The following is a 23,150-nucleotide window of genomic DNA, read 5'->3' as shown; positions in this document are numbered from 1 at the left end:
GATCTACATGTAGATAATTCTATCAGAAAGCACTGAGAGATCCATAGCTAGAAGCACTTTTATGAATCAGATGTGTCATCTACTAGTTTGCCAGGTTATTGAAGGAAAAAAAAAAAAAGTTGTCTCTTACCCAGAGGCTGACGGCCCCACCTGAATTCAACATTTGCTTAATTCTCAAAGATAACACTGATTGGAAAGATAAATGTTTGATTAAACAGACTACTTACTCTTTTGCCTGGTTCTCCTTGCTCACCTTTTTCACCTTTTACGCCACCGGGAAGACCCTGGACACACAAACGTCATCTTAAACTGAGCCCACAAGTCAGAGTAGAATGAATTTACAGTTCTGATGCAGATGCAACAAAAAAAGAACTAGAAGAGGACTACTCACAGGAGGGCCTTGTGGCCCAGGAAGTCCTGGTGGGCCTGGATCACCTGGAATACCCTGTCAAGCATGGGCAAAGAAAAAGAGGATTAAAGCCATCACTCCCTAGTAGCTCAGTTGATTTTTTTTTTTTTAAATAGAATCTTTTTTTTCTGTCATCCAGATTTCCAAGTACTATAAAAACAGCAAAGGATCATATTTATTCTTTCTTTGTGTGGAACTTCAAGTGCATCTATAAATTTTATTAACTGCTTATCCTGTTTATTTAGATGATTCACTCCACTAAGACACAACTGCCTCCTGCGTGCACTGCAGCAGCTGGTTTGGTGGCCTGCAGCTGCTATACAATAATAAAAAGCAGGAAGAAAAAAAGGAAAGAAAGAAAGAACAAATGCCAGATCCTGCTGAAATGACAGGAGTAACAGTCATTAGATTACTGGTAATTGCTGAAATTGTGAGGCCATCAGGATCAATAGTGTGTTCGTCAGAAAAGTATCACAGGATCACTGTGTTAAAAAGTTAGGGTTTCTATTTTGTCTTGTTACACCTTTGTAGAAGTTCTTAAATCTCTTCACCATTAACCTAAAGAAAAGTTACAGGCTATTGAATCCATAAAAGGTTTCTGTGCAGAGTTTCTGTTATTTTCTTGGAGGCCTCCCAGACTTTTACAAGCCCATCCATTCACTTGATTTTTCAGTCAGAGGTCATAGGTGGTGGTACACACCAGAACTTCGTATAATGTTGAAATTTTTTACTGATTGTGTACAAAGCATAGCCTTTGTTGAAATAAAAACAAATTTTCAAACTTTGAAAACATTGTTAATGTTAGTCAAAGGCAATGCACTCAGACTGTGTTTGTAAGTCTTAATGCTTTAAAAGGAATGTAGTTACAATGCTTTTATTTTGTACATTTGTATAACCTAATGCCAGTATAATTAGTCCTTCAGAGATCCCTGATGACAGAGGCAAATTACTCTGACCCTAATAAAGTCAGATGAATTTTTGCTTCAACTACAGCATGGTCAAAATGTCACCTTGTGTTTTCTTAGAACTATAAAGACACACAATGCTGCTCTTTACCTTCTGTCCTACCATCCAGTAAAACAGAGACAAAACCAGAGACTGAGACCTTTCTACGATGACTGCACATTGCAAATGTACATCAGTGGATAGCTCTAGGGAATGCCTTAGTGGTGCCTAATGTTCTTCTGAAAGGAAGGATAACAAATGGTTTTGATCAAGATGAAGGGCAGAATTGTCCTACACCCTGCCAAAATAAAATACTGCTGCGTACCAAAGCTTTCTTCTCTGACACATTTCCCAAGATGAAAAGGTGGAAAGCAAGGAACTGATCCAAATACAGATGGAGGAAACTAACAGTTTAAAGCTCAGTTACCACAGTGACATTTGCAAAATAACGAGAGCATAAGAACGATCACTCACCACTCTTGCCTCAAAGTATCTACCTCAACTCTTCTATTACTCAGGGTGGTATTTGAGAATACCACAGAAACTTCAAAGAAAACATGAAATCCAGGCACCCATGATCCTGCTGGTGCTGCTCAGATTGTCTATGACTGGCACCCAGAATCAAATGGTACTGTGAAATGTTCCCCAGTGAAGAAAAAAGGAAAAAAATGTAGTAACTTCAAAAATGGCAACTCTTCCAAGGACTTTTTGGCATTTATGGGTGGGGAAGGATCCATACAAATCAAACCAACAGTTTGAGCTTACTATTATAATATGGCTTCATATTTACTTTTGAGAGGGCAGAAACAGGGAAAGCACTTTATTCAGACCACAAGGAAGAAAGATCTTGGGGTATCACTAATGACAAAAAAAAAAAAAGAGGGGGAAAAAAAAGAAAAAAAAAAAAGAAATAGAGTTAAAATTTTTGAAAGACCTCTTCACAATGGATGACATAGCTGGTTAATTAATGGGAATCTGAATCCCCAGAGAGCTTTGAAAATCCCAGTCTGGGTCTTCCAAAGAATGAGAATACTGTAACTGCTTTTACTGTTACTGTGAACTTCTTTTAAGAGAGTTGCTTAAGAATAGTTATTTTACTAAGGGAAGTAACTGACCTAACGCGACTGGCCTGCCTTCTATTAAAGGAAAAATACTCAGGTCTGAAATAGTTGGTACTTTGAAAAAATAATAAAACCTGTGCAGTAAGCAGGATGTGAGCATTTATGCAGCTTGATCACATGCTCACTGCAGATGGATATAGTTTCCCACTCACCTGATCTCCTTTCTGAAACTCAATGTCATTTGGTCTCTTCTGTTCTCCAATTTGTCCTGGTGGCCCTGGAGGTCCCTGAAGACCTTGTTCACCCTAATGTGCAAGAAGATGGCAGTTTGTTACAGGCAATACAAGCCAAAATGGCATGCATAAGTATTTTGAAAGTAATAAGCAAAAATATCATGATCACCTACTCACTTTTTCACCTTTGGGTCCTTGGAAATTCAAACCCATATTACCCTGCAAAAAGTATAACTCATCAGCCCTTAGAAGTCACAAATGAACAGAAAGAAAAACAAAACAGTCCACCACCACCATCAATGAGGGAAAGAAAATACCTTAGGTCCTGGTAGCCCTGGTGGACCAGGAGGTCCCTATTAAAAAAGGAAACAAACAAAAAGAGTAATTTCCAAGCACTTTACATGCCCCTTTGTGGAAGAAAACAAACAAACAAAAAAAACCCCAACAATGTTGCTACTTTGACTCCTGTGCATTATACCCATGTTGACAAGGCACCTTGACTTCCTCTGAGAGCTCTTCCTCATGCTATTCAACTTCACAAATATGTAAAAAAGTAGTTCTTCTTTTAAGTGAGAGAGTCTAATAAAATTAAACAGTCAGGTACTAAAGATTAAGGGAAGAATCATCCTGGTCTAAATAAGCTAAATCTTGTCCCTCAGGTTTTACACAAATAAGGAGCCCGCACAAAGATTCAGCATGATTTAAAGCAAAAAGAGGTCTGGGAACAGGCTGAGTGTTTCAAATGTATCACATTTAAATGTGCATAGTGGCAGCTCCAGGGTGGACTGAATGCATGGTTACTGTTATCTTCATACCAAGTCTTGACTACCAAGATCTCTGCACTTTACTGACCTGCCCCATTTTAACACTTTATGGGTAAAGCAACTTACTGTCAAACCTGGGGGCCCTGGAGGGCCAATTGGACCTGGTATTCCCATGGCACCGGGTGGGCCCTGTTGAGAAAGTGGAGGAGGCTATGAGAGGGGCAACTTGGGGGGGGGGGCGAGGAAGTGAGACATTCAAGGTCACAAAAACCCAACAGCTGGCACCCCATACACGTCATATCAAAGTAGCTGACCACTAACCTACCAATCTGTCCTTGTGGAAAGGCCTAAAGGAGTGTACATCGTGTTAGGAGTGTTCTGCTCTCAACATCAATACATCTCTTTGGCTTGGATAAGGGAATGATTTTTGTTTGTTTTGAACTACTTTTGTGCTTTCTTTCTCTTCATGCACTGAGAGAGAACAACAAAACACTTTGTATTTGTGATTCCTCCCAGCCAGAAACAGACAATAGGGAAGCACAGATCAGAGGAACAGAAATGCTAACAGGCTCAGTCTGGTCAGAATAGCCTGGGGCTTGCCTCTCTGTACCAGGAAATGGGAGTCTCTGGCTTCTGTCCAGTCCGATAGACTCATTTTTTGCTCCCCTTGTTCTTCCACTAAAGCAATGAATGGCTCAGTGGGGAAGCACAGGGCCTGGAGTCACTAGCTGTTTTCACAGAAGACTGCTGGGAGAACAGAAACACTGTTCAGAAGGTGCAACATGAGGAGAACAGCTGAGACATTACCCTCTCTTCCCACCATCCAAAATAGTGGCTACAGCCCAGAAAGGCAGATGTTACTTGCTTTACCTCAGGGTGAAGAAAGGAAAGGAGCTCCAGAACTGATACAGAGAATGTCTAGGAAGGGGGAACAGCCAGGGGAAACAGAGAAGCAAGTACGTAACTGTGAGTACTGCTGTCTGCTGGATACCACTTTCCTGACCAGGGGACCTTTTCTGGCCTCTATGGGTCACCCTATTAAGAGCAATACGGAAGCACTTCCTTCCTCTCCAGCCATAAACAAGAGGTACATTAAATGTGAGCCCTGCCTCTCCACATAAACTTATGGATCCCCTAGCACCAAATGTTCCAATCGTGCTGTAATGCAAATACTTCTCGTGTTATCTTTTTGGCAGAACACAGCCTAATAGTACTTTACACAACTTACAGGTATCCCTGGAAGACCTGGAAATCCTGGGTCGCCCTTCTGTCCTGGCAGCAAGGATGTAATTATTTCACCTGCCTCACCCTAGAAGAAAAAGAGCTGACTTTAATTAATAGCACTTTTTACAATTCTTTATCACCATTCTGACTCCAAAGGACACATAGTGCCTCTTAAGACTCTGAGAGGCTCAGATTTATGCTACAGCCTAGCAGCACTCTTTCATATAAGTACTAGATTCTCCGAGAATAACTCTTTTTGGGAGAGATCCTTGCATATTTGGAGGACTCTAAATGGCTAAACTACCAACTATTAAAAGCTCTCTTTTTATATGTACAAATATATCAGTGTTGATTTAAATGTCAAAAGATTAGGGGATTGAAATACAAATGCTTCACAAAAGAAAGAGACATTCTAGCTCCATGTGAAAACAATGGATAGGACACAACAGAAAAAAGGCTTATTCAGCTTTTTCCAATGTCCCACCTCATGAGATTAATGCTGAGTATGCTGTTATAATAGTCATGCTTCATGTTCTATATTGAAGCACAGTTTCTTACCGATTTCAAGGAAGATGTTTGTTTTAAAAGTATATGTTCTGATCAGCTTGCCTTTTAATGTGTTTAAAACAATGGGGAAGAAAAGGAGCTGAGAAAAACAATTCAGCTTAATAATCACAATTTCCCAGCACCAGTGTTATGCTGTCCTCTCAGAATCACAGAATCATATAGGTTGGAAAAGACCTTTAAGATCATCAAGTCCAACCATAAACCTAACACTACCAAGACCACCACTAAATCATGTCCATAAGCACCACATCTACATGTCTTTTAAATACTTCCAGGGATGGTGACTCAACCACTTCCCTGGGCAGCCTGTTCCAATGCTGGACAACCCTTTCAGTGTAGTAAAATTTCCCAATACCCAGTCTAAACCTCCCTTGGCACAACTTGAGGCCGTTTCCTCTTGTCCTATCACTTGTTACCTGGGAGAAGAGACTGACACCCACCTCGCCACAACCTCCTTTCAGGTAGTTGTAGAGAGCGATGAGGTCTCCCCTCAGCCTCCATTTCTCCAGGCTAAACAACCTCAGCTCCCTCAGCCGCTCCTCATCAGACTTCTGCTCCAGACCCTTCACCAGCTTCATTGCACTTCTCTGGACACGCTCCAGCACCTCAATGTCTCTCTTGTAGTGAGGGGCCCAAAACTGAACACAGTATTCGAGGTGCGGCCTCACCAGTGCCGAGTACAGGGGACGATCACTGCCCTAGTCCTGCTGGCCACACCATTTCTGATACAAGCCAGGATGCCATTGGCTTTCTTGGCCACCTGGGCACACTGCTGGCTCATATTCAGGTGGCTGTTAACCAACACCCCCAGGTCCTTTTCCACCAGGCAGCTTTCCAGCCACTCTTCCCCAAGCCTGTAGCGTTGCATGGGGTTGCTGTGACCCGAGTGCAGGATCCAGCACTGAGCCTTGTTGAACCTCACACAATTGGCCTTGGCCCATCGATCCAGCCTGTCCAGATCCCTCTGCAAAGCCTTTCTGCCCTCAAGCAGATCAACACTCCCGCCCAACTTGGTGTCATCTGCAGACTTACTGAGGGTGCACTTGATCCCTTCATCCAGATCATTGATAAAGATATTAAACAGAACTGGCCCCAAAACTGAGTCCTGGGAAACACCGCTTGTGACCGGCTGCCAAGTGGATTTAACTCCATTCACCACAACTCTTTGGGCCCAGCCATCCAGCCAGTCTTTTACCCAGTGAAGAGTACACCCATCCAAGCCATGAGCAGCCAGTTTCTCCAGGAGAATGCTGTGGGAAACCATGTCAAAGTCTTTACTAAAGTCTAGGTAGACAACATCCACAGCCTTTCCCTCATCCACAAGGCGGGTCACCTTATCACAGAAGGAGATCAGGCTGGTTAAGCAGGACCTGCCTTTCCTAAACCCATGCTGGCTGGGCTTGATCCCTTGGTTATCCTCTACGTGCTGTGTGATGGCACTCAAGATCATCTGCTCCATCAGTTTCCCCGGTACCGAGGTCAGGCTGACAGGCCTGTAGTTCCCCGGGTCCTCCTTCCAGCCCTTCTTGTAGATGGGTGTCACATTCGCTAATCTCCAGTCAACTGGGACCTCCCCAGTTAGCCAGGACTGCTGGTAAATGATGGAAAGGGGCTTGGTGAGCACATCTGCCAGTTCCTTCAGTACTCTCAGGTGGATCTCATCAGGCCCCATAGACTTGTGAATGTCTAAGTGGTGTAGCAGGTCACTAACCATTTCCCCCTGGGATTATGGGGGCTCCATTCTGGTCCCCGTCCCTATCTCCCGACTCGGGGGGCTGGGTAATCAGAGAACAATGAACAAATCTCTCAGGAGTTTATTGGAATAATTCTGTGGGTCAAGTTTCCTTTCAAATAGATTTGAACCAAAACTGATGTTTTGGCCCATGCTCGAATAGGTCAAGGATACAACAAAAAACCCCTTACAAAATAAAAGATGTCCTTAAGGTCCAAAATCAGATTATGAGACTATTTACATTAGGAGAAAAAGCCATCTATGTAGTAATCTATACAGTAGAACATGTTTCCAAAAGGAACATAAGACGTTGCACTATTCTCTTCACTGGATGTTTTAAGTTACTATTGTTTAGTCTCTAGTAGTGTTCTTGAGCATGCACAGGTAGACTACTGGTGCATTTGGGTGTTTGTAGGCATTTTGCTAACTTGATGCCTCACAATGCAAACAGACACTGTCCCTCACACTCCCAAGGAAACCAGCTTCAGAAAAAAGCCTGCTACTTCTGGAACTACTGACCCAAATTGAGTAAAGAAGCCACTGCAGAATTTCCAGTTAGTTGCACTGGAGTGGCCTAGAAACACTAAGCTTTCTGCAGAATGTCACTCCAGATTCCAACGGATGCACATGGTCTTGTATAAAAGCAATCAGGTAACTTATGCCAGATCACACTGCACACCCATGCCTGGTTAGTACTTTGACGTGTGAGTACAGAACACTTACCTTCATACCTGGCAGACCAGGGGGTCCCTTTGTTTAAAAGAAACAAAAAATAAAAGAAAGGTCAATAGAAATACATCATTGGTACGTTATTTGCAAACCACTAATCAGATCTACACCATGAGGCAGGCATTAAAGAGAGAAATCTAAAGAAAGATATGAAACAGGAGAAAATAAAATTTTTATGATCTTCAGAATCAAATGGAAAAATCAGAGAAGTACTTTCACAGTGAATGCTGAGCATTAAAGGGACTACATTTCAATTTCCTAGCAATTTGTTTCTTTATTGCCTCCTATTATCCATCCTGTCTACTACATTTCTTTCTGTTTGTACTTTGGTTCTGACAGTCACTTTGCTGTACATCCTTATGTTTTATAATGAAAACACCCCACACTGTCTCTTTTTTCTGCTCCATTAATCACCAGCAAGACTCTTTAGATGTACCAGATGACAGTATCAAGATCTTACTTCTCTGATACATATGCATGTATTTGTATTTTTCTGCAGGTGTGGGAAAGCATCTCAGCATGTGAGAATTCAAAGGGCTTTTTATTAGCTTTACCACAGCATGCAGCAGAAAAGCTCACTCTTTTATTGGACATCTAAGATATTGTGATTAACCATAAAAAAAAAATTCTTATTTATTAAAAGACCAACTGCAAAAAGAGGCTGATACCTATCTGATCTTTCACAGATCTAAGTACAAGTCTCTCAGTGGATTACAGGTAGCTGACCCGGAAATCTTTTACTTACAGGAGGCCCTTGTAAACCAGGAAAACCTGGGCTGCCTGGGAATCCACGCTCTCCCTTAGGGATGAAGAAAATGATTAGCCAAAACCAAACCAAAACATAACAAAAACAGATAAACAAATTTTGACTGAAAAGTCCAGTTTCATTGTTAGCTTATGACTCCAGAGTAGCAAATTGTATTGCAACAAGCTATAGGATAAATGGTTTGTTAAATTACACAGCTGATTGAAACAGAACTTTCCACATTCAGATATTTTCACATACTTCTGGGCAAAGTACTATACTACAGAGATGGAAAACACACATAGTGCTATAGAAGATCAACTTCTCTTATGGAAAGATCATAACCTGAAGCTAAGTAACATGTTAGAATGAAAGTGACTCCTTCCAACAAGGATACTGAATCAGTATTTTCAATGCAATATTATTAAAAATTAATAATTAAAAAGTCCCACTGTTAAGGTAATGAGTTTTCCTTGGTAGCAAGGGTCTACTACAAAGATGAGATGCAGTATATGATCTAATTATCAGACACTCCTCTCAGTTGTTAGCTGTAAAATTAAGGATTAGAACAAAGAATTTAAGAACATTGGCTGCAGAGTATAAATGTTATGTCTTGGTGCTGGCAATTTCTGGCAAAACTTGTGCTTTAAGTACCAGACCATGACCCCTTCTCTCAGATGTGTGTGTAAGTCTGAATGATCTTGGAATTGCCTGCACAGCTCAGTAACATCAAGTACTGCACACATAATAAACTAAAGCTATTGGCTACAGCCAGGAGAACAAGAATTCTTTATCATATTATTGTTGCATTGTTAAGAATTTTAAAGGGATTCCACCTTAGTTCCATTGCATCCTGGTATACCCTGAGGTCCTGGTGGCCCATCTTGTCCTGGTAATCCCTTTAAAGTGGAAAAGAGGAAAGAAGAGTTAGCTTGTAGGATGCTCTTCTGGGCCTGAAAGACAAAACGGAACAGATTCGTATCTATACAGCCCATTCCTACTCACAGGAAGTCCTGGTGTTCCTGGAAATCCTGGAAGCCCTGGCGGTCCCTAGAAGGAAATTAACCACATGTTTTAAACAGTATGGTACAAATGGATGTGCAAAAGGATTTATTAACATAGCCTATTTGTGCATATATAAGAAAAACAGAAACATCTGAATCACCTGTAAAAAAAGAATGCCATGCTGGACAATCATCAAGGTTCTTACCCTTCTTTCAGGGAAATATCCACAAAAACATAGAGAAGACAGTGCAGAACAACTAAAGTAATAGTATGTAGATATATAGAGAAAATAAATTGTTGTGGTTTAGCCCCAGTTGGCAACCAAGCACCACAAAGCCGCTTGCTCACCCTCCCCCCTGGTGGGATGGGGGAGACAATCGGAAGACCAAAAGTAAGAAAACTTGTGGGTTGAGATAAGAACAGTTTAAGATAATAATAATAATAATAATAATAATAATAATAATAATAATAATAATAATAATAATAATATTATAATAATAATAGTAGTAGTAGTAGTAGTAACGAAAAGGAAAACAATTACAGAGAGAGGAACAAAACCCAAGAAAAAACAAGTGATGCAACCGCTCACCACCCGCTGATCAATGCCCAGCCAGTCCCTGAGCAGCCATCGCTGCCCCCTGGCCAACTCCCCCCAGTTTCTATACTGAGCGTGACGCCATATGGCATGGAATAGCCCTTGGGCCAGTTGGGATCACCTGTCCTGGCTGTGCCCCCTCTCAGCTTCTTGTGGACCTGGCAGAGCATGAGAAGCTGAAAAGTCTTTGACCAGTGTAAGCACCACTCAGCAACAACTAAAACTTCAGTGTGTTATCAACATTATTCTCATCCTACATCCAAACCACAGCACTACACCAACTACTAGGAAGACAATTAACTCTATCCCAGCCGAAACCAGGACATAAATGAACACTCATGGTGTGGAAAATGGATGTGTCCCACTGAAGTCAGAGATTCATCAGTTGGCACCAGCTGAGGGGTCTGACAAAAAGAAAAAGCAAAGGCACAAAACCTAAAGGATTTCCAGACAAATCAACCTCTCCCATATCGACCCTACCTATACTGTGTCTACTTCAGAATAAATTGAAGCAAAGTTACTGGAGAGTGTTTAGATCCTGTATAGCAAAACAGATCAAATAAGTATTGGGGCTACTCTCCCTAATGAGTTTACGGAAGTAACACAAGCAATACCTAAGACTGCATTACTCATGCAATCTTATGTTACTTATAAAAAGTAATACCATCTCTTCTAGCTGGTAGATAAATTACTCTTCAGATTTAAGTTAATTTCCCCCCCCGCCATAAATCACCACTTGTGTGAGGACCCACTCAATGCCTCGCAGTCTTTATCCATAATTCCAATATCTAAAACTGCACCATTACTTACTCTGATTCCTTTGGGTCCAATAGGCCCTGGAAGTCCATCATCACCCTAAAAAAACCCAACAAATAAACAAACAAACAAACACACACGCTCAAGTTTTCAGTCTGCCTTTCTATCAAATTAAACTGCAAGCTTGATAAAATTTCTTCTACGTGATTATAGTAAGTGGACTAAAAGCTATATTAGTTGTCATTTCCTGAGTAAAGGGTTCAAAATTATTTTATTTTGGGCATTGGACTTTGAATTAAAAAGTATTTGTTACGGCTGATAAACCATGACTTAGAGGAAATGTTTTTAAAAAAATGAAAGCTATTTAAGTTGCTTGTAAGCAGATACCTGTCATGTGCTTTCATCAAATATCCTACAGTGACCTCTTGTGGGCAAAACAAGATATACAGGTTAAATGTGAATGATACTGTACCATTACTTATTATTTTGTGTTATGGTAATGCAGAACTTCATATCAAAATCTTGAGAAGAAAAGGCATTTATGGAATAAAAATATAATCAAAGTTTCTAGTCCGAGAGCCCTCTGTTGTTTCACTCTTGTTATATCCAATTAATCTTTTCTTTTAGTGTAACTTCCATTTTTTTTTTATCACCTACCTATTTTTTTCTTTGCTTCTTTTTGATGTGCTTCTGTTAGTTTATACTATGAGCATTTGCAAAAGAAACAGCAGATCCTGGATAATCTTTTGTATATTAAATATAAATGCATTCAGAGGAAGGCTTTTCAACATTTTAATACTATATTACACCATCTGAGCGTAATGGTATAATTCAGTAGCAAATAAAAATAAACTGAAACCCTCCAGGGAAAGCAAGGAGCATTCCTCAGTTGTCTCTGCATAGGTTCAATGAGGCCTTCATTTACATTGCCCCACCCAAAACCAGCCCAGGAATGCCACAAGGTGCAAACAACAGTTTACCTGTGTGGTGGGACCCCTCCAGGCAGCTGACAGCCGAACACCACTCTTATCAGTGAACTAAGCGATGGAGTGCATGATTGCAAGGACTAATAAAACTACATTACAGCGCCTTGCCAAACGTGTTCTTTGACCTTAATCTGCAGTACCCCAGTGAAAAGATACAAGTATGCATGTAGTGCTTGCAAGCACGGGTGTAGGTGAAGAACAGGAAACCTAGAGCAATCTTTTGCTCTGGTTGACTATTCAAACCAACCAACCAACCAAAATATCTGTGTCATATCCCAACATCTGAAGATTTTCACTATTAAACCAATGACAGTCAAGATTTCTGGAATGATTTAAGATCAGCACTACAAGCAAGCTAACACTACCTCGCATTTCCATGCTATTCAAGTGAATTGGGACTTACCTTTGAGCCTCTTGGACCAGGTGGTCCTTCAGGTCCTGGAAATCCAGGCAAACCTGGCTGTCCTTCCAAGCCTGGGAATCCTCTTTCACCCTACAAAAAGAATATGTGGTGGTGGAGGTGTAGCATGACAAAAGCACAAGTTATGATAGAACAATTCAGAAAACACGTTATCTTTCTGGTTTTCTGTAGGAAGTCATCACAGAGACAGACAAACTAACACTGCGATTAAACATCTAACCTGCTTAGCTACAGAAGTTCCTGAACATACACATACATTGCCTTTAATTGCACCACTTAAACATGTTTCATAGGATGTTTATCCAGTATTTAAGCCACCTATTTACCAAAATAATTCAACCATTTGTTCCTCCTATGCTGCTTAAATACATAGAACTCTCCCCCCTTCCTATAAAAACATAGCTTTATTAGCTACTAAGTCTCTCTTGAAAACTTACCTCTGCTGCAATACCTATAAAAACTCTCAGAAGGGTGTAGATTGCTGCTATACTGTGACTATTGTTTATTATTTCACAGTTGCAAGATTGTAATTTGTAATATCAAAGCAACTAAGATGCTGGTCATGCACTGTAGGTTAAACACTGTACAAATACAGAACATAAAGAGTTTCAGCCCAAAGTGCTTACAATCTAAATCAAGTGAGACAGACACAAGACAGCAAAGAAATAAGGTTTCTTATTCCTTTTATCCATCACCTCCTGCTGAAATTGTAAGCTCGCAAGCAGCAACCATATTTTGCTAAATATTTATGCAATGATTAGCTATGATAGCCCATCAGTAGTGTAACAAATACCATATACCATCATATGCCACCCTCTAACTTGTTAGTGTAAGTTAACAATGTCACTTACCTGCAGTTTCAGAATATGCATAGCTGCAAATTCATAAAATATTTACTTTTATTCCTTGTATGTCATAAATTCACAAAAATCAGTAAATATTAAGGTTTCAATTGGTACAGAAAAGTTAGGAAGTACCAGAATTAATACACCTTTTTGTGCATATATATATTATGGTACACTTTTCAACTACGTAAACAGATCTTTCCTACAGCTCTGTTACATCAACCAGTATATATAACTGCTTATTAAACAGGCAGTTTTTCAGCTTTATTCCTTATTGCTCTACAGACAGGTTTGGTTTGGTTGGTAGGTTTGGTTCCTACCTGCAAAAACACTTTTTTTATTTACCCCAGTTATTTTTTCAGAACAACTACAGGAACTGCCAAAGAAACATCCCATCCTAACAAGCACCTTAATCGCTAGGTTAGAGTTGTGCAGGCTTCTGCATGGTCTCTTTAAACCATTTCATCCTGAATTTTTATTTTCTTGCACCACTTCAGAATGGGCGTAGTAGCTCCCACATCTATTGTCTGGCAGTCTACCAGCTATGGCATTCTCTAGGAACTTGGGACGTTGGGAACTTGGGCAATGTTAAGGCTTTGCTCATCTCCCCTTCATGTGCTATAGGCAGCTCTGTATGCTGAGCATAACAGCAGTGTTAAGTCTCATTCTTAAATCCTAATTTTCTCACTGTACTGCTTAGGTAGGTGCTCTGTATTCCACTGTGGGGGGCAGGAACTTACAAGTTGCATTCAAAACATTTACAAGATGCTGAGATCTCAGAAAAATTTTCAGAGAAAGTAACAGGGCTTATCTTCCTGCCTTATTTCCCAGTACTTGCTATACTGCTTCCTTGGAAGCACAAGAGGAAAACCTTTTGCATGAGAGATTAAAGGCTGTGTGCAAGCAAGAGCTGCAACCTTACAGAAGAAACAACTAAGCTGTACTTAGTCCTACCTATACAGTGAGACTCAGAAGGATTCCTTGGATAGCAACGGACAGCTCATTAACTGGTCTGCTAAAGTTGGTTTCCTATTAATTAAAATGTAAACATACTCCTCTTTTACTGTAGGTCACATATTGCTCTCTTATACAGGATAGACATCTTTTCTCCCCTGTGGAAATGCTGAAATTGCATCATAAATTGAGGCTAGCTTAAGTTTGACAGTCAGGGTCCAGACTGTCTTTTTGCACACAAAGTGCCAGGCTGTACTTTTGCATAGAGCTATACAGCTGGCCTGCTACCTCATGTGATAAGCAAGACTGGAGGAGTGTTACTATCTCAGGCCAGGATATGAAAGGGTTAGTATGTCCCTGAAGGAGAGAGAATGAGGAATTTGGGAGTGCCAGATAAGGAAAACATTAGACAGAGCCAGACTTTGGAGCAAGCTCTGGCAAGAACTGTGTTTGCACACTAAGGAAACATGCCTCTTGTACACAGGTGTGTCAGGTGCTAGCTAGGCTACACAGTGCCTACTAATCTCATCTTGTTCACACTCATTCACATTTTTGTTAGAGAAAGTAACATCTGCAAATGGTTACTAGAACAGACTTTTAGCAGAGGGTTGGCCCTGTGCGTCATCTGAGGCTGAAGAACTCTTCTCTAAAATGCAACTGCTCTGAGGTCTCCACTCTAAGCAGTCACAGAACTAGGAAGCCAAGGCCTTTAAAGCAAAAGAAAAACATCCGAAGCCAAACAGTTAAGCAAGAGAAATACAGGAGGCAACAGATGCTGCTAGTAAACTTTGCTATTGAAACTATGAAATGAGTATTTTCCAAGCCCACTTTGAAAGTGAGCAGCAACGAGAGCCTTGCATGAGGAAACTGTTGCCAGAGCAATTCCTGTGGAGTTTATCAGCAAATTACCCCCAAGAGTGAACAGATGATGTGAAGGACTACGCTTGGGAACAGCTGAAGGATTACACCAGACACTTCCCAAGGGAACTGTATCAAACTAACTACAGAGGACATAGCTGCACTATAATCACTATTTTTGATGAAAAAAATTGGTTGGAGAAAGAAATATGTGGGCAAGTTGGGTAGGGGGAGAAACCAAGCTGATCCAGCTCTCTGGAAAACAGATGATGTTGGGGGGATTTTTTAAATTGTCTTCTACTTCAATAGTGTATAGAAAGATGGCATAAGCGAGAACAGTTTTCAGACATTGCTTCTGCCTCCAGACTTTTCCTACTGCACACCTTGCATATACCATACTCTTCTCATAAAGATTCCAATGCTACAAATTTGCCAGGAAAAAACTGCCTGCTGCCTTGCAAGAACACACAGAGACTGAAAAGACATTTAAAAAGTCTTCCCCAAAAAGTCAGTGCCAAAAAAGGACATTATATCTTCGGGGATATAAAGAGATTGAAGTCCCTGGGTAGTGTGCAATGCATTTTCTTATAGATGCGAAAACTGACAGTCACTAGCTAGTTTCGCTTACGCAGAAAGAACTGAGAAAGTCTGGATACTTTTTGTTTCAGACTAGAAGCTACTGAAAAGAAACATAAATAGGAAAAATTTAGGCCAACTCACATCTCATCTTCCAGTCCTGAAAGTACAGGATTGTTTCCATAGCACAATAAAGATGTATCAGCTATAAACCATCATTTCCTTGGGGGATGGGCGAGGAGTCAGGTTCTGATCTCATTTAGTGATAAATCCAGAGTAACTGGCAATGCAATTGCCCTCAATCAGCTACACAGAAAACTATCAGCTTATAAGCTTGAACATGACTGCTGCTTGGGGGATAGGAAGAAAAAAAATATTTGAGAAACACCCTAAAATTATGCTTTAAGCTGCAGCAAGATATAGTCAATTAAACAGGTATACAGAAAAATCTGGCATAGTTCTACATACTCTAATAATAGTTCACAAGTATTTAAGAAATCAGGGATAGATGCAGTTTTAACGCATGCACAAGCAATTTACATTTCTAGAATTTGTTCCTGAAATCTAAATATTTATAAATAGAAATTATAGGGAGAGAAACCATGATATTTATTTATACAGATGTGGTATATTTGTGGGGAAAAAAAAAAAAAGACTTCAAAAAAAAGAAGGAACAAAAAAATATTCAGGAAAGCCGTAGTTGGATAGCCCATTTTGATGCCTAAATACATGTAAGAGCCTGGCTGTAACGTTTGGCAACAGGGGCACGTATTTGCTTCCTGCCCTTACTATGAAAACAGTGAACATGAGAAAGAGTCTAAAGACGGTTAACCATGGGTGGCTACTTAAAACTAGATTAATGTATAAATGTCTGTAGTAACATTAAAAGATGGAGAGCATGGAAGTGAGGCAACAGACAGCCATATTATTCTCTCCCTTTCTAAATGATAGGGTGAAAATAACAGCTGCCTCACATTCTAATACTAGTCAACATAAATTCTTCCTCAACTTGAAGAACGCTAACTTAACAGAATCAGAACTATAGTATCTAATCAAGACCTCATTCAAAACAAACACACCAACCAGCCACTAACGGTAGTGTTAAAGATATAGTTTAATGCAACGAAGAAATCTCCTCTCATATGACCTGTATTCTTCAAAATACATCAAATTTCTTCAGAATATCATCTGTGACTTCTTTTGTAAGATGAAGCAGTCGAGGTTTAATGGTCAGTGGTCATTTGCTGGCATTGTAAACCTTTCAGAATACAAGGCCCTATTAGTGCAGTTCAGGCCAACATTTATGAAGCATAGACATCGATCATGTAATTGCTCTTGTCAAAGTGATTAAAATCTGATAATTTTTAACTATTTCTTCACAATGTGTATCCAACAGTGAAAAGAAAAGCTGAGCTTGGGTCACATCTGTACTAAATTTTGCCATGATAAAGGCAGAAGGAAATGGGGATCTTGAGGACATATACTGATAATTTTCTTCCAAGACTCAGAGCTCCAAGCACCTATATCCAAGAGTCCAAGAATAATATATTCTTTCTTTGTAAGGGGTATGGATTTCTTGTATCTGTGTACAAAGGCAAAGTATCTGAAATGCCTTCAGAGCTCAGATATTACAAGCTGTTCTTGCCAGAATCCCAAGCACCAAGCTTGTATGAGGTCGTACATTAGGAACTTGCAACCCAGTTGTGTGAGTCTTTGGAGTTGCACCCCCTACACTGTGATCAACAAACCCAGTAAACTCGGCATCTTCTGAAGTTCTCCTTTAAAAGGCCATGGACTAATCATATTTAATAACTAAAGAACAGTTTCTTAATGAATTTAACTTAATTTGAATGGGTAGAACCCAACCATCCTGCTCATCAGAAATAGCATAATGTATTTGCAGTTATTTTGAGGGTATATTGCATCTTCAGTGCTGTGAAAAACATGGTCCCTCCCACCTTAAGCCACACATTTCTATCACAGCTACAAAAATAGTTGTGCTGCAACATAACTTGCATGAAGGAACTGATCAGGCTGAAAACTAACCTAGCTTACAAAGAAACTTGTTTCCAGTGAGATCAGTTCACTGACAGCTCTGAACATGGCCACACAAGCCCCAGAGGAGAAATAGGAATACCTAGCTAAGGGAAGGTGTGAAAGCCTATTTCAGCAGCAGCATGTACTACCACTTTAAAGCAAAACCACAGTAGTCTTGGGGTACATGCCCTCTTAGTGACTAAGATGCATGCCACTTGCTTGCTGTAGCCCTTAGCTCTCAGTCTTCATCAGCTGGAGCAGCTGAGATTCAGCACCACCCTCCTCCTCCTCCCCAGTCTCTGTAGAGCTGATCTTATCAGCATCTTTGGATCTCATTTTCAGCTGAGGTAAAACCAGCCCAATAATCTACAAGTCTTACTGGTTTGTCTTAGAAATGGCTCCATGTGCAGTGCTTATTATATTTGTTTATTTCTTTAGCTAGCTTCTACTCATGAACTAGCTTTTAAGCACTAAAGCAGGTTAATCTCAAAAGTGCCAAGCAATATTTGTTTAAAACCCAATCATCATCCAGTTCCTTAAGTGAAAAGCAATTATACACTTCTCTTCCAGTTGAAAAGTAAAAGCAATTCCTATAAGCATCTGTATGTAGCAGCTTAATCATTTACTTTAGTTTTAATACTCTTACCAGATCCAGTTCACTACTGAGCAGCTTACTGTAAGTAACAGCACACTGGCTCCCAGCTGCAATCAAGTTTTACTGACTTCTCCAGTAAATTCCTCTCCTTTCTTCATTATACCATTTTAGACATGTTTGAATTTTACACTACTCATTTTATATTTAAGTTTAGTAAGGTGGGCCTGAGCAGAGAAAGAAAACTTTAGTGCACCGATTTTTGTCAGCTATCATACTACGGACATACTGTGCTTTGATTCTCCAACAGTTAACATGCTGCTGATGCTATAAGGGCTCATGGCAGAGGCAGAGTTGAACAAGAATCACTGGCAGTGTAGAAGCAGTTAAATAAGTGCTGTGGCTCCCCAAGGCAAGATAAGAAAATAGTTTTCCTGTTTGTTATAGTTCAATTTGTATCGCTTTACCTGATCTGTTAAAATTTGGATATCCTGAAGGGAATGCTAGGATACTTAGGAAGAAGGCTACTGTTGAGTCTCAAAAGGAACGCATTAGGCTCTGCTAAGCTGAGCAAAGCAGCACTTCTTAGTTGACTTAATGCAAGTGGACAGCAACTTGGATGCAGAAGCTGGTTGCGGGCCAGAAGTGAAACGCAGTGGAACAGAAATGCAGGGCTCAGCTGAGTGCATTTGATAAGGCTTTTCCTGTCTTCCCAGTACAGAACCAGATTCCATACGCCTGAATTCCAGTAGTTCTACAAGTACATCGTCACACTCTCAATGGGAGAATCAAAGAGGGGAGACTATTTAAACAGCTCCTTGACTAATGCTCTTCATACACCAATTAGACAAGGAGCTATACAGTTTGACTCCTGGTTCAGAGGTCACTGGAGAAGGAAGCAGAAACACCAAATGTCAAGTGTCAAATACAAAGCAAAAGGCTGAAACTTGTTGTAGCAGCAGTTTACACTCAGCTGGAATAAAGATAACATTTGGGTTGAAGATAGTATCAGGTTTGGAAACTTACATCAAATGTATAAGTGGTACACTGTAGTAGTACAAGACTCTAGAAAAAGTTTAAGGCTGTAAAAAAACAAACCAAAGGATTTATAAGAGAAAGCATTATGGATGTCAGTGACAGAACTCTTGTGGTTGCCCACAGCTGAACTGCTGAATCCATCAATACATCAAATACTGAGGGCACTGTAATTATAGGGCAACTAACATAATGAGGTGTGTGCACATATGATCAAACCAGTTCCACTGGCAACACATCATACTTAAGAAATACGGGCTTTGCTTTTCATTGTTCCTTTACATAATGTACATGATGGTCTGCAAGCTTCTGAAGGGCTGTTTAAAAAAAACCCACAAAAAAACCCTCTGGCATGCCTCAGGATTATGCTGTGTTTACCTTGATTTAGTTGGAAAATGAATCAGTTCCCAGATTTCAAAGTGAATATTCCATTCTAAGGATGGAAACTTGCCTTATATCTATCAGTTTAATAAGTGGGAGTCTCAGACACCCCCCCTTCCCTAAGAGGACTCAGACATAAAAAAAAAAAAAAAAAAAAAAGAGAAAGCAGTCTTACCATAGGTGAACCTCTGTTTTCCTTTGTGTTATTTTTAAAAAAAATTTATTTATTTTATTAAAAGATTACACTTTGATCAATTTGCAGGCCCCCAAGAATTTTCCAGGAAGATGCAGAACCATTATATAAATATTTGGTCTGATGTTATATTTGTTTTACTGGAGGCTTTTTTTCCTTCCCCACTTCCTTTTCACAAAAGGGTATCAAGCTTCTCACTCTTCTGCTCAGGACTTGCTATAATTCACTCCAGAAAAGGCTAACAGAGGTTGGAAACTAAATATGGCAGAATTTCTCCTATGCAGTTCTCCTTAACAATTGGCTAGGACAGTCTGGAGGAGTAGAAACAAAACCCACAATACATAAGACACTTGAGAGCTTGATCTTGAACAAGGCTCATATGCTCCAGTTGTTGACTGTACTTGGACAAAAAAGCTCCCTCTGACTTCAAAGACAGTCCCAAGATATTCTTTACCAGGGAAAGGTGACAATTTCATTAAATAACACTGAAGGACTGGAATGTATCGAGTGGGTCATGCTCCCTGCATGTGTAACAGTAGTATAAAGAGAAAGCTGAATCACTGGGAGAAAATAATTACTTACTTCATTTTACTTAGAAAGCCAGAAGATTTACGTCTGATTTTCCTTATCCACGCTAGCTAGACAATACCCATTTGCTCACTGAATTCACAAAATAGCTGTGACTAGCTCAGAAAAAGGCCAACTTAGAATTACAGAAAGGTTCTCCAAAGTTGTACCTGCTATGATTGTATTGGGAACGTAAGCCTAATGCTTAATTGTCTTCAAACTAAACCTGAAATAGTTCTGTGACTAGTGTTAGGATACATCTGGTTTAGCCACCTGCATTTGAAGATCCCGTAGAACACATCAACTGGGTTCACGTCTTGGCTAACCAAATCTAACTCAGAAAGCTTGCTATCAAGGGGATACCATTCTTCACTAGGTATGTAAATTGGGAATATACTTGATGAACTAAAAGCAAGTAAATGCCAAGGACTGACTTCACCTATCTGGATGGCAGGTGTGGCACCAAGAATTACTCTGAATTTTGGACACCTGCCTCGTTTAACCTCAGCCAATAGTAAAATTCTGTATCAGCACATTATAGTGCCAATGCAGTGACTGATTATTTTGCATTACTTTTATTCATTTGAGGTTGCACTTGTTTATGCAATGTCAAAAAAAAAGTGTCAAAATTCACCTTTGAAATGTGCCAGAAATTAATCTAGAGTACTGAAGCCCTTCTAGAACCTTGTTAAGATAGGGTAAGTGGTTTGATAAGACAGGCTTATCAAACTCTTTGTTATCAGTTCACATCTTTAAGAAGACTCCACTGTATCTCAAGCAAACTGTTTACAAGACTAAGAGTGCAAGTGTTTCAGGCAGTCTCTCCTCCTTGCAGTGATCGCATCATTCCCTGTGACAACAGCAGTTACATGGGAACTATTTAACCAAAATTTACTTACAACTAGGCTCCCACACTTGAGAAGAGGCTCAATTCAGGCAAGTACTGAGCTGTGTATCTACACTGCATTGTAACTAAAGGAAACGCTAGGCACCTGTTTCCTCAAAGGAAAAAATTGTAAACCAATAAGAAATAATGGTGATAGAAACATGAAGTACTGCATAGATATATTGAGCTCAGGCAGTGAGACTGGAAGTCAAAGCTGTATGGATGCAGGAAAGCTCTGAGATGTCAACATGCATCTCTTGGCTTTAGGACGCTGTCTGGGCAGCCCAAAACAGCCTGTTGCACTGCATGAACCACACAGGGTTGTTTTTTGGGTTGGGGATGGTTTTCACTCTGCTTGATCCAAGAATACATGTTTGGCCATTAACTAGCTGCTTACTTGGGTGGCAGCTATGTATGTTGGAAAAGCTCTATCTGAATTGTGTCACTTCCACAGTCCAGTGAACATCTAGACAACAACAGCAATCATCTTGGTATACAGCTATACAAGTTATGAAGTAAGAAAAAGTGCAAGTTCAGAGCCTGTTAGTGAGTATCAACGACTTATGAGCAGACAATGCAAGAAAAGTGGGAAAGCAACCCATACTCACTCTGGTTTTAAATTCCCACTGAAGCATTACTAGCATAGCCATTATTGTACAATCCACACCTTAGCTTGTCCACACTAATTAGTTAGGGTAGGCAGGCCTCGGCAGTAAATAGGAATTCTTTTTATTTTACTAGAATTGTATCTTTTCTGTTTTTTACTCCCACATAGCTGGAGAAATTTGTGCCATCCCCGTTCTTGAGAAAATAACGATACGAAATTCTGTACACCATCATATGGACCAGTTATAACGACTTCAGGTATTGAGTCAGACTAACAGCTATGCTCTTTGGTGCATGCCCACACTATGGTCAAAGAAAATAAGACATGAGCAAGAAACAAAAGCTATCATCCATAAGCTTCAGTTATCCGAAGTTGGCATATGGCTCACTGGTTTGTGTGTTGGTCTGCCAGTAAAAAAAAACAAAACAAAACAAAACAAAAAACAACAAGACAAAAAACCAAAAAACAAACCAACAAAACAAAAAAAACCCAAACCTGAGATATTTACCTTTTCACCTTTTACTCCGCTGCAATCACATTTGGATAAAGACGTACATCCATGGCAAGCCTTTAAAGACATAAGAAAAAAATTAGATGTTTTTAATCAGCATAAGACTATATGAAGTCTTTAATAATATTACAAAAGTTAGTCTAAAATGTAAGCCTACAAAGTTTGTCATCTAGCCATTATACATGTGTTCAAAGCAGATACAGTTAACTGAAAGTTTGATCACCTTTATTCATACCTATGCTTGTATGTAAGTATATTACAGTTACAGTTTCCCCAAGATTTTTAGACTTTATGCTTAAACACCATTTACTCTAGGGCAAGGTACAATCCAACACCTATGGCCAAAGGGGCCAGAACTTCAACAAAACGGGCTTTTCAGCACATGCCGCCACACTGAGACGAGTCCAGCTATGGTTCCCACCAGTAGATGTCAGGTTTTGCACAGAGTTTAACCAAGCCTGAAGCTTACAAGCGTAGTTATGATAGTTATTGGAAAAATACTTATGACACGATTAACTCCTCCCTCCACAGCTCAGTAGCTGAGAAAAGGTTTTTTAAAAACCCTATAGATTTCATCTAGCTGCATTCACACTCTATTACAAAGCATGAAAAGTCAGCTACAACAGTCCCTAGCACAAGGGGAGTGCCATCCAGATATTAAAGGGTCAGAGGAGGGAGATATGGAAGCTTGATTCACAAAGAAGATCCAAGTTAGGTAACCTTTCCATACCACATTTGCTTAGTTTATATTCTTTCACCCCCACCCCAACATGGGATACTCATCAGAGCTCCGTGTTAATTTCAGAGATGAGCAGATGTGTTTACAGAAGTGAGATTTCTAGAATAAATTATTTTTTTTGGTAGAATGTCTCTACATAATACATATAGTCATCAATTTTCAAACTCCTTTATCGTTAAAAACCATGACCCACATTA

At 40.0% G+C, this 23,150-nt stretch overlaps 1 protein-coding gene across 1 annotated transcript in view; it reads right to left on the bottom strand.

Moving 5' to 3' along the window:
* COL4A5 (collagen type IV alpha 5 chain) overlaps window positions 1-23,150 on the bottom strand; it is a 90,558-nt gene that overhangs the window by 41,995 nt on the left and 25,413 nt on the right. The window contains exons 2-15 of the mRNA XM_075513134.1: window positions 22,212-22,271; window positions 12,155-12,244; window positions 10,820-10,864; window positions 9,415-9,459; window positions 9,246-9,308; window positions 8,410-8,463; window positions 7,659-7,685; window positions 4,641-4,721; window positions 3,539-3,601; window positions 2,966-3,001; window positions 2,826-2,867; window positions 2,628-2,720; window positions 392-445; window positions 228-284 (exon numbers count right to left, since the gene is read on the bottom strand). Coding sequence (XP_075369249.1) covers window positions 228-284; window positions 392-445; window positions 2,628-2,720; window positions 2,826-2,867; window positions 2,966-3,001; window positions 3,539-3,601; window positions 4,641-4,721; window positions 7,659-7,685; window positions 8,410-8,463; window positions 9,246-9,308; window positions 9,415-9,459; window positions 10,820-10,864; window positions 12,155-12,244; window positions 22,212-22,271 — 810 coding nt within the window. The remainder of the gene's footprint in view (window positions 1-227; window positions 285-391; window positions 446-2,627; window positions 2,721-2,825; window positions 2,868-2,965; window positions 3,002-3,538; window positions 3,602-4,640; window positions 4,722-7,658; window positions 7,686-8,409; window positions 8,464-9,245; window positions 9,309-9,414; window positions 9,460-10,819; window positions 10,865-12,154; window positions 12,245-22,211; window positions 22,272-23,150) is intronic.

Source organism: Mycteria americana, chromosome 10 (genome assembly GCF_035582795.1).
Source record: "Mycteria americana isolate JAX WOST 10 ecotype Jacksonville Zoo and Gardens chromosome 10, USCA_MyAme_1.0, whole genome shotgun sequence".
Taxonomy (NCBI): domain Eukaryota; kingdom Metazoa; phylum Chordata; class Aves; order Ciconiiformes; family Ciconiidae; genus Mycteria; species Mycteria americana.
This window is presented reverse-complemented; position numbering and strand designations above follow the sequence as displayed.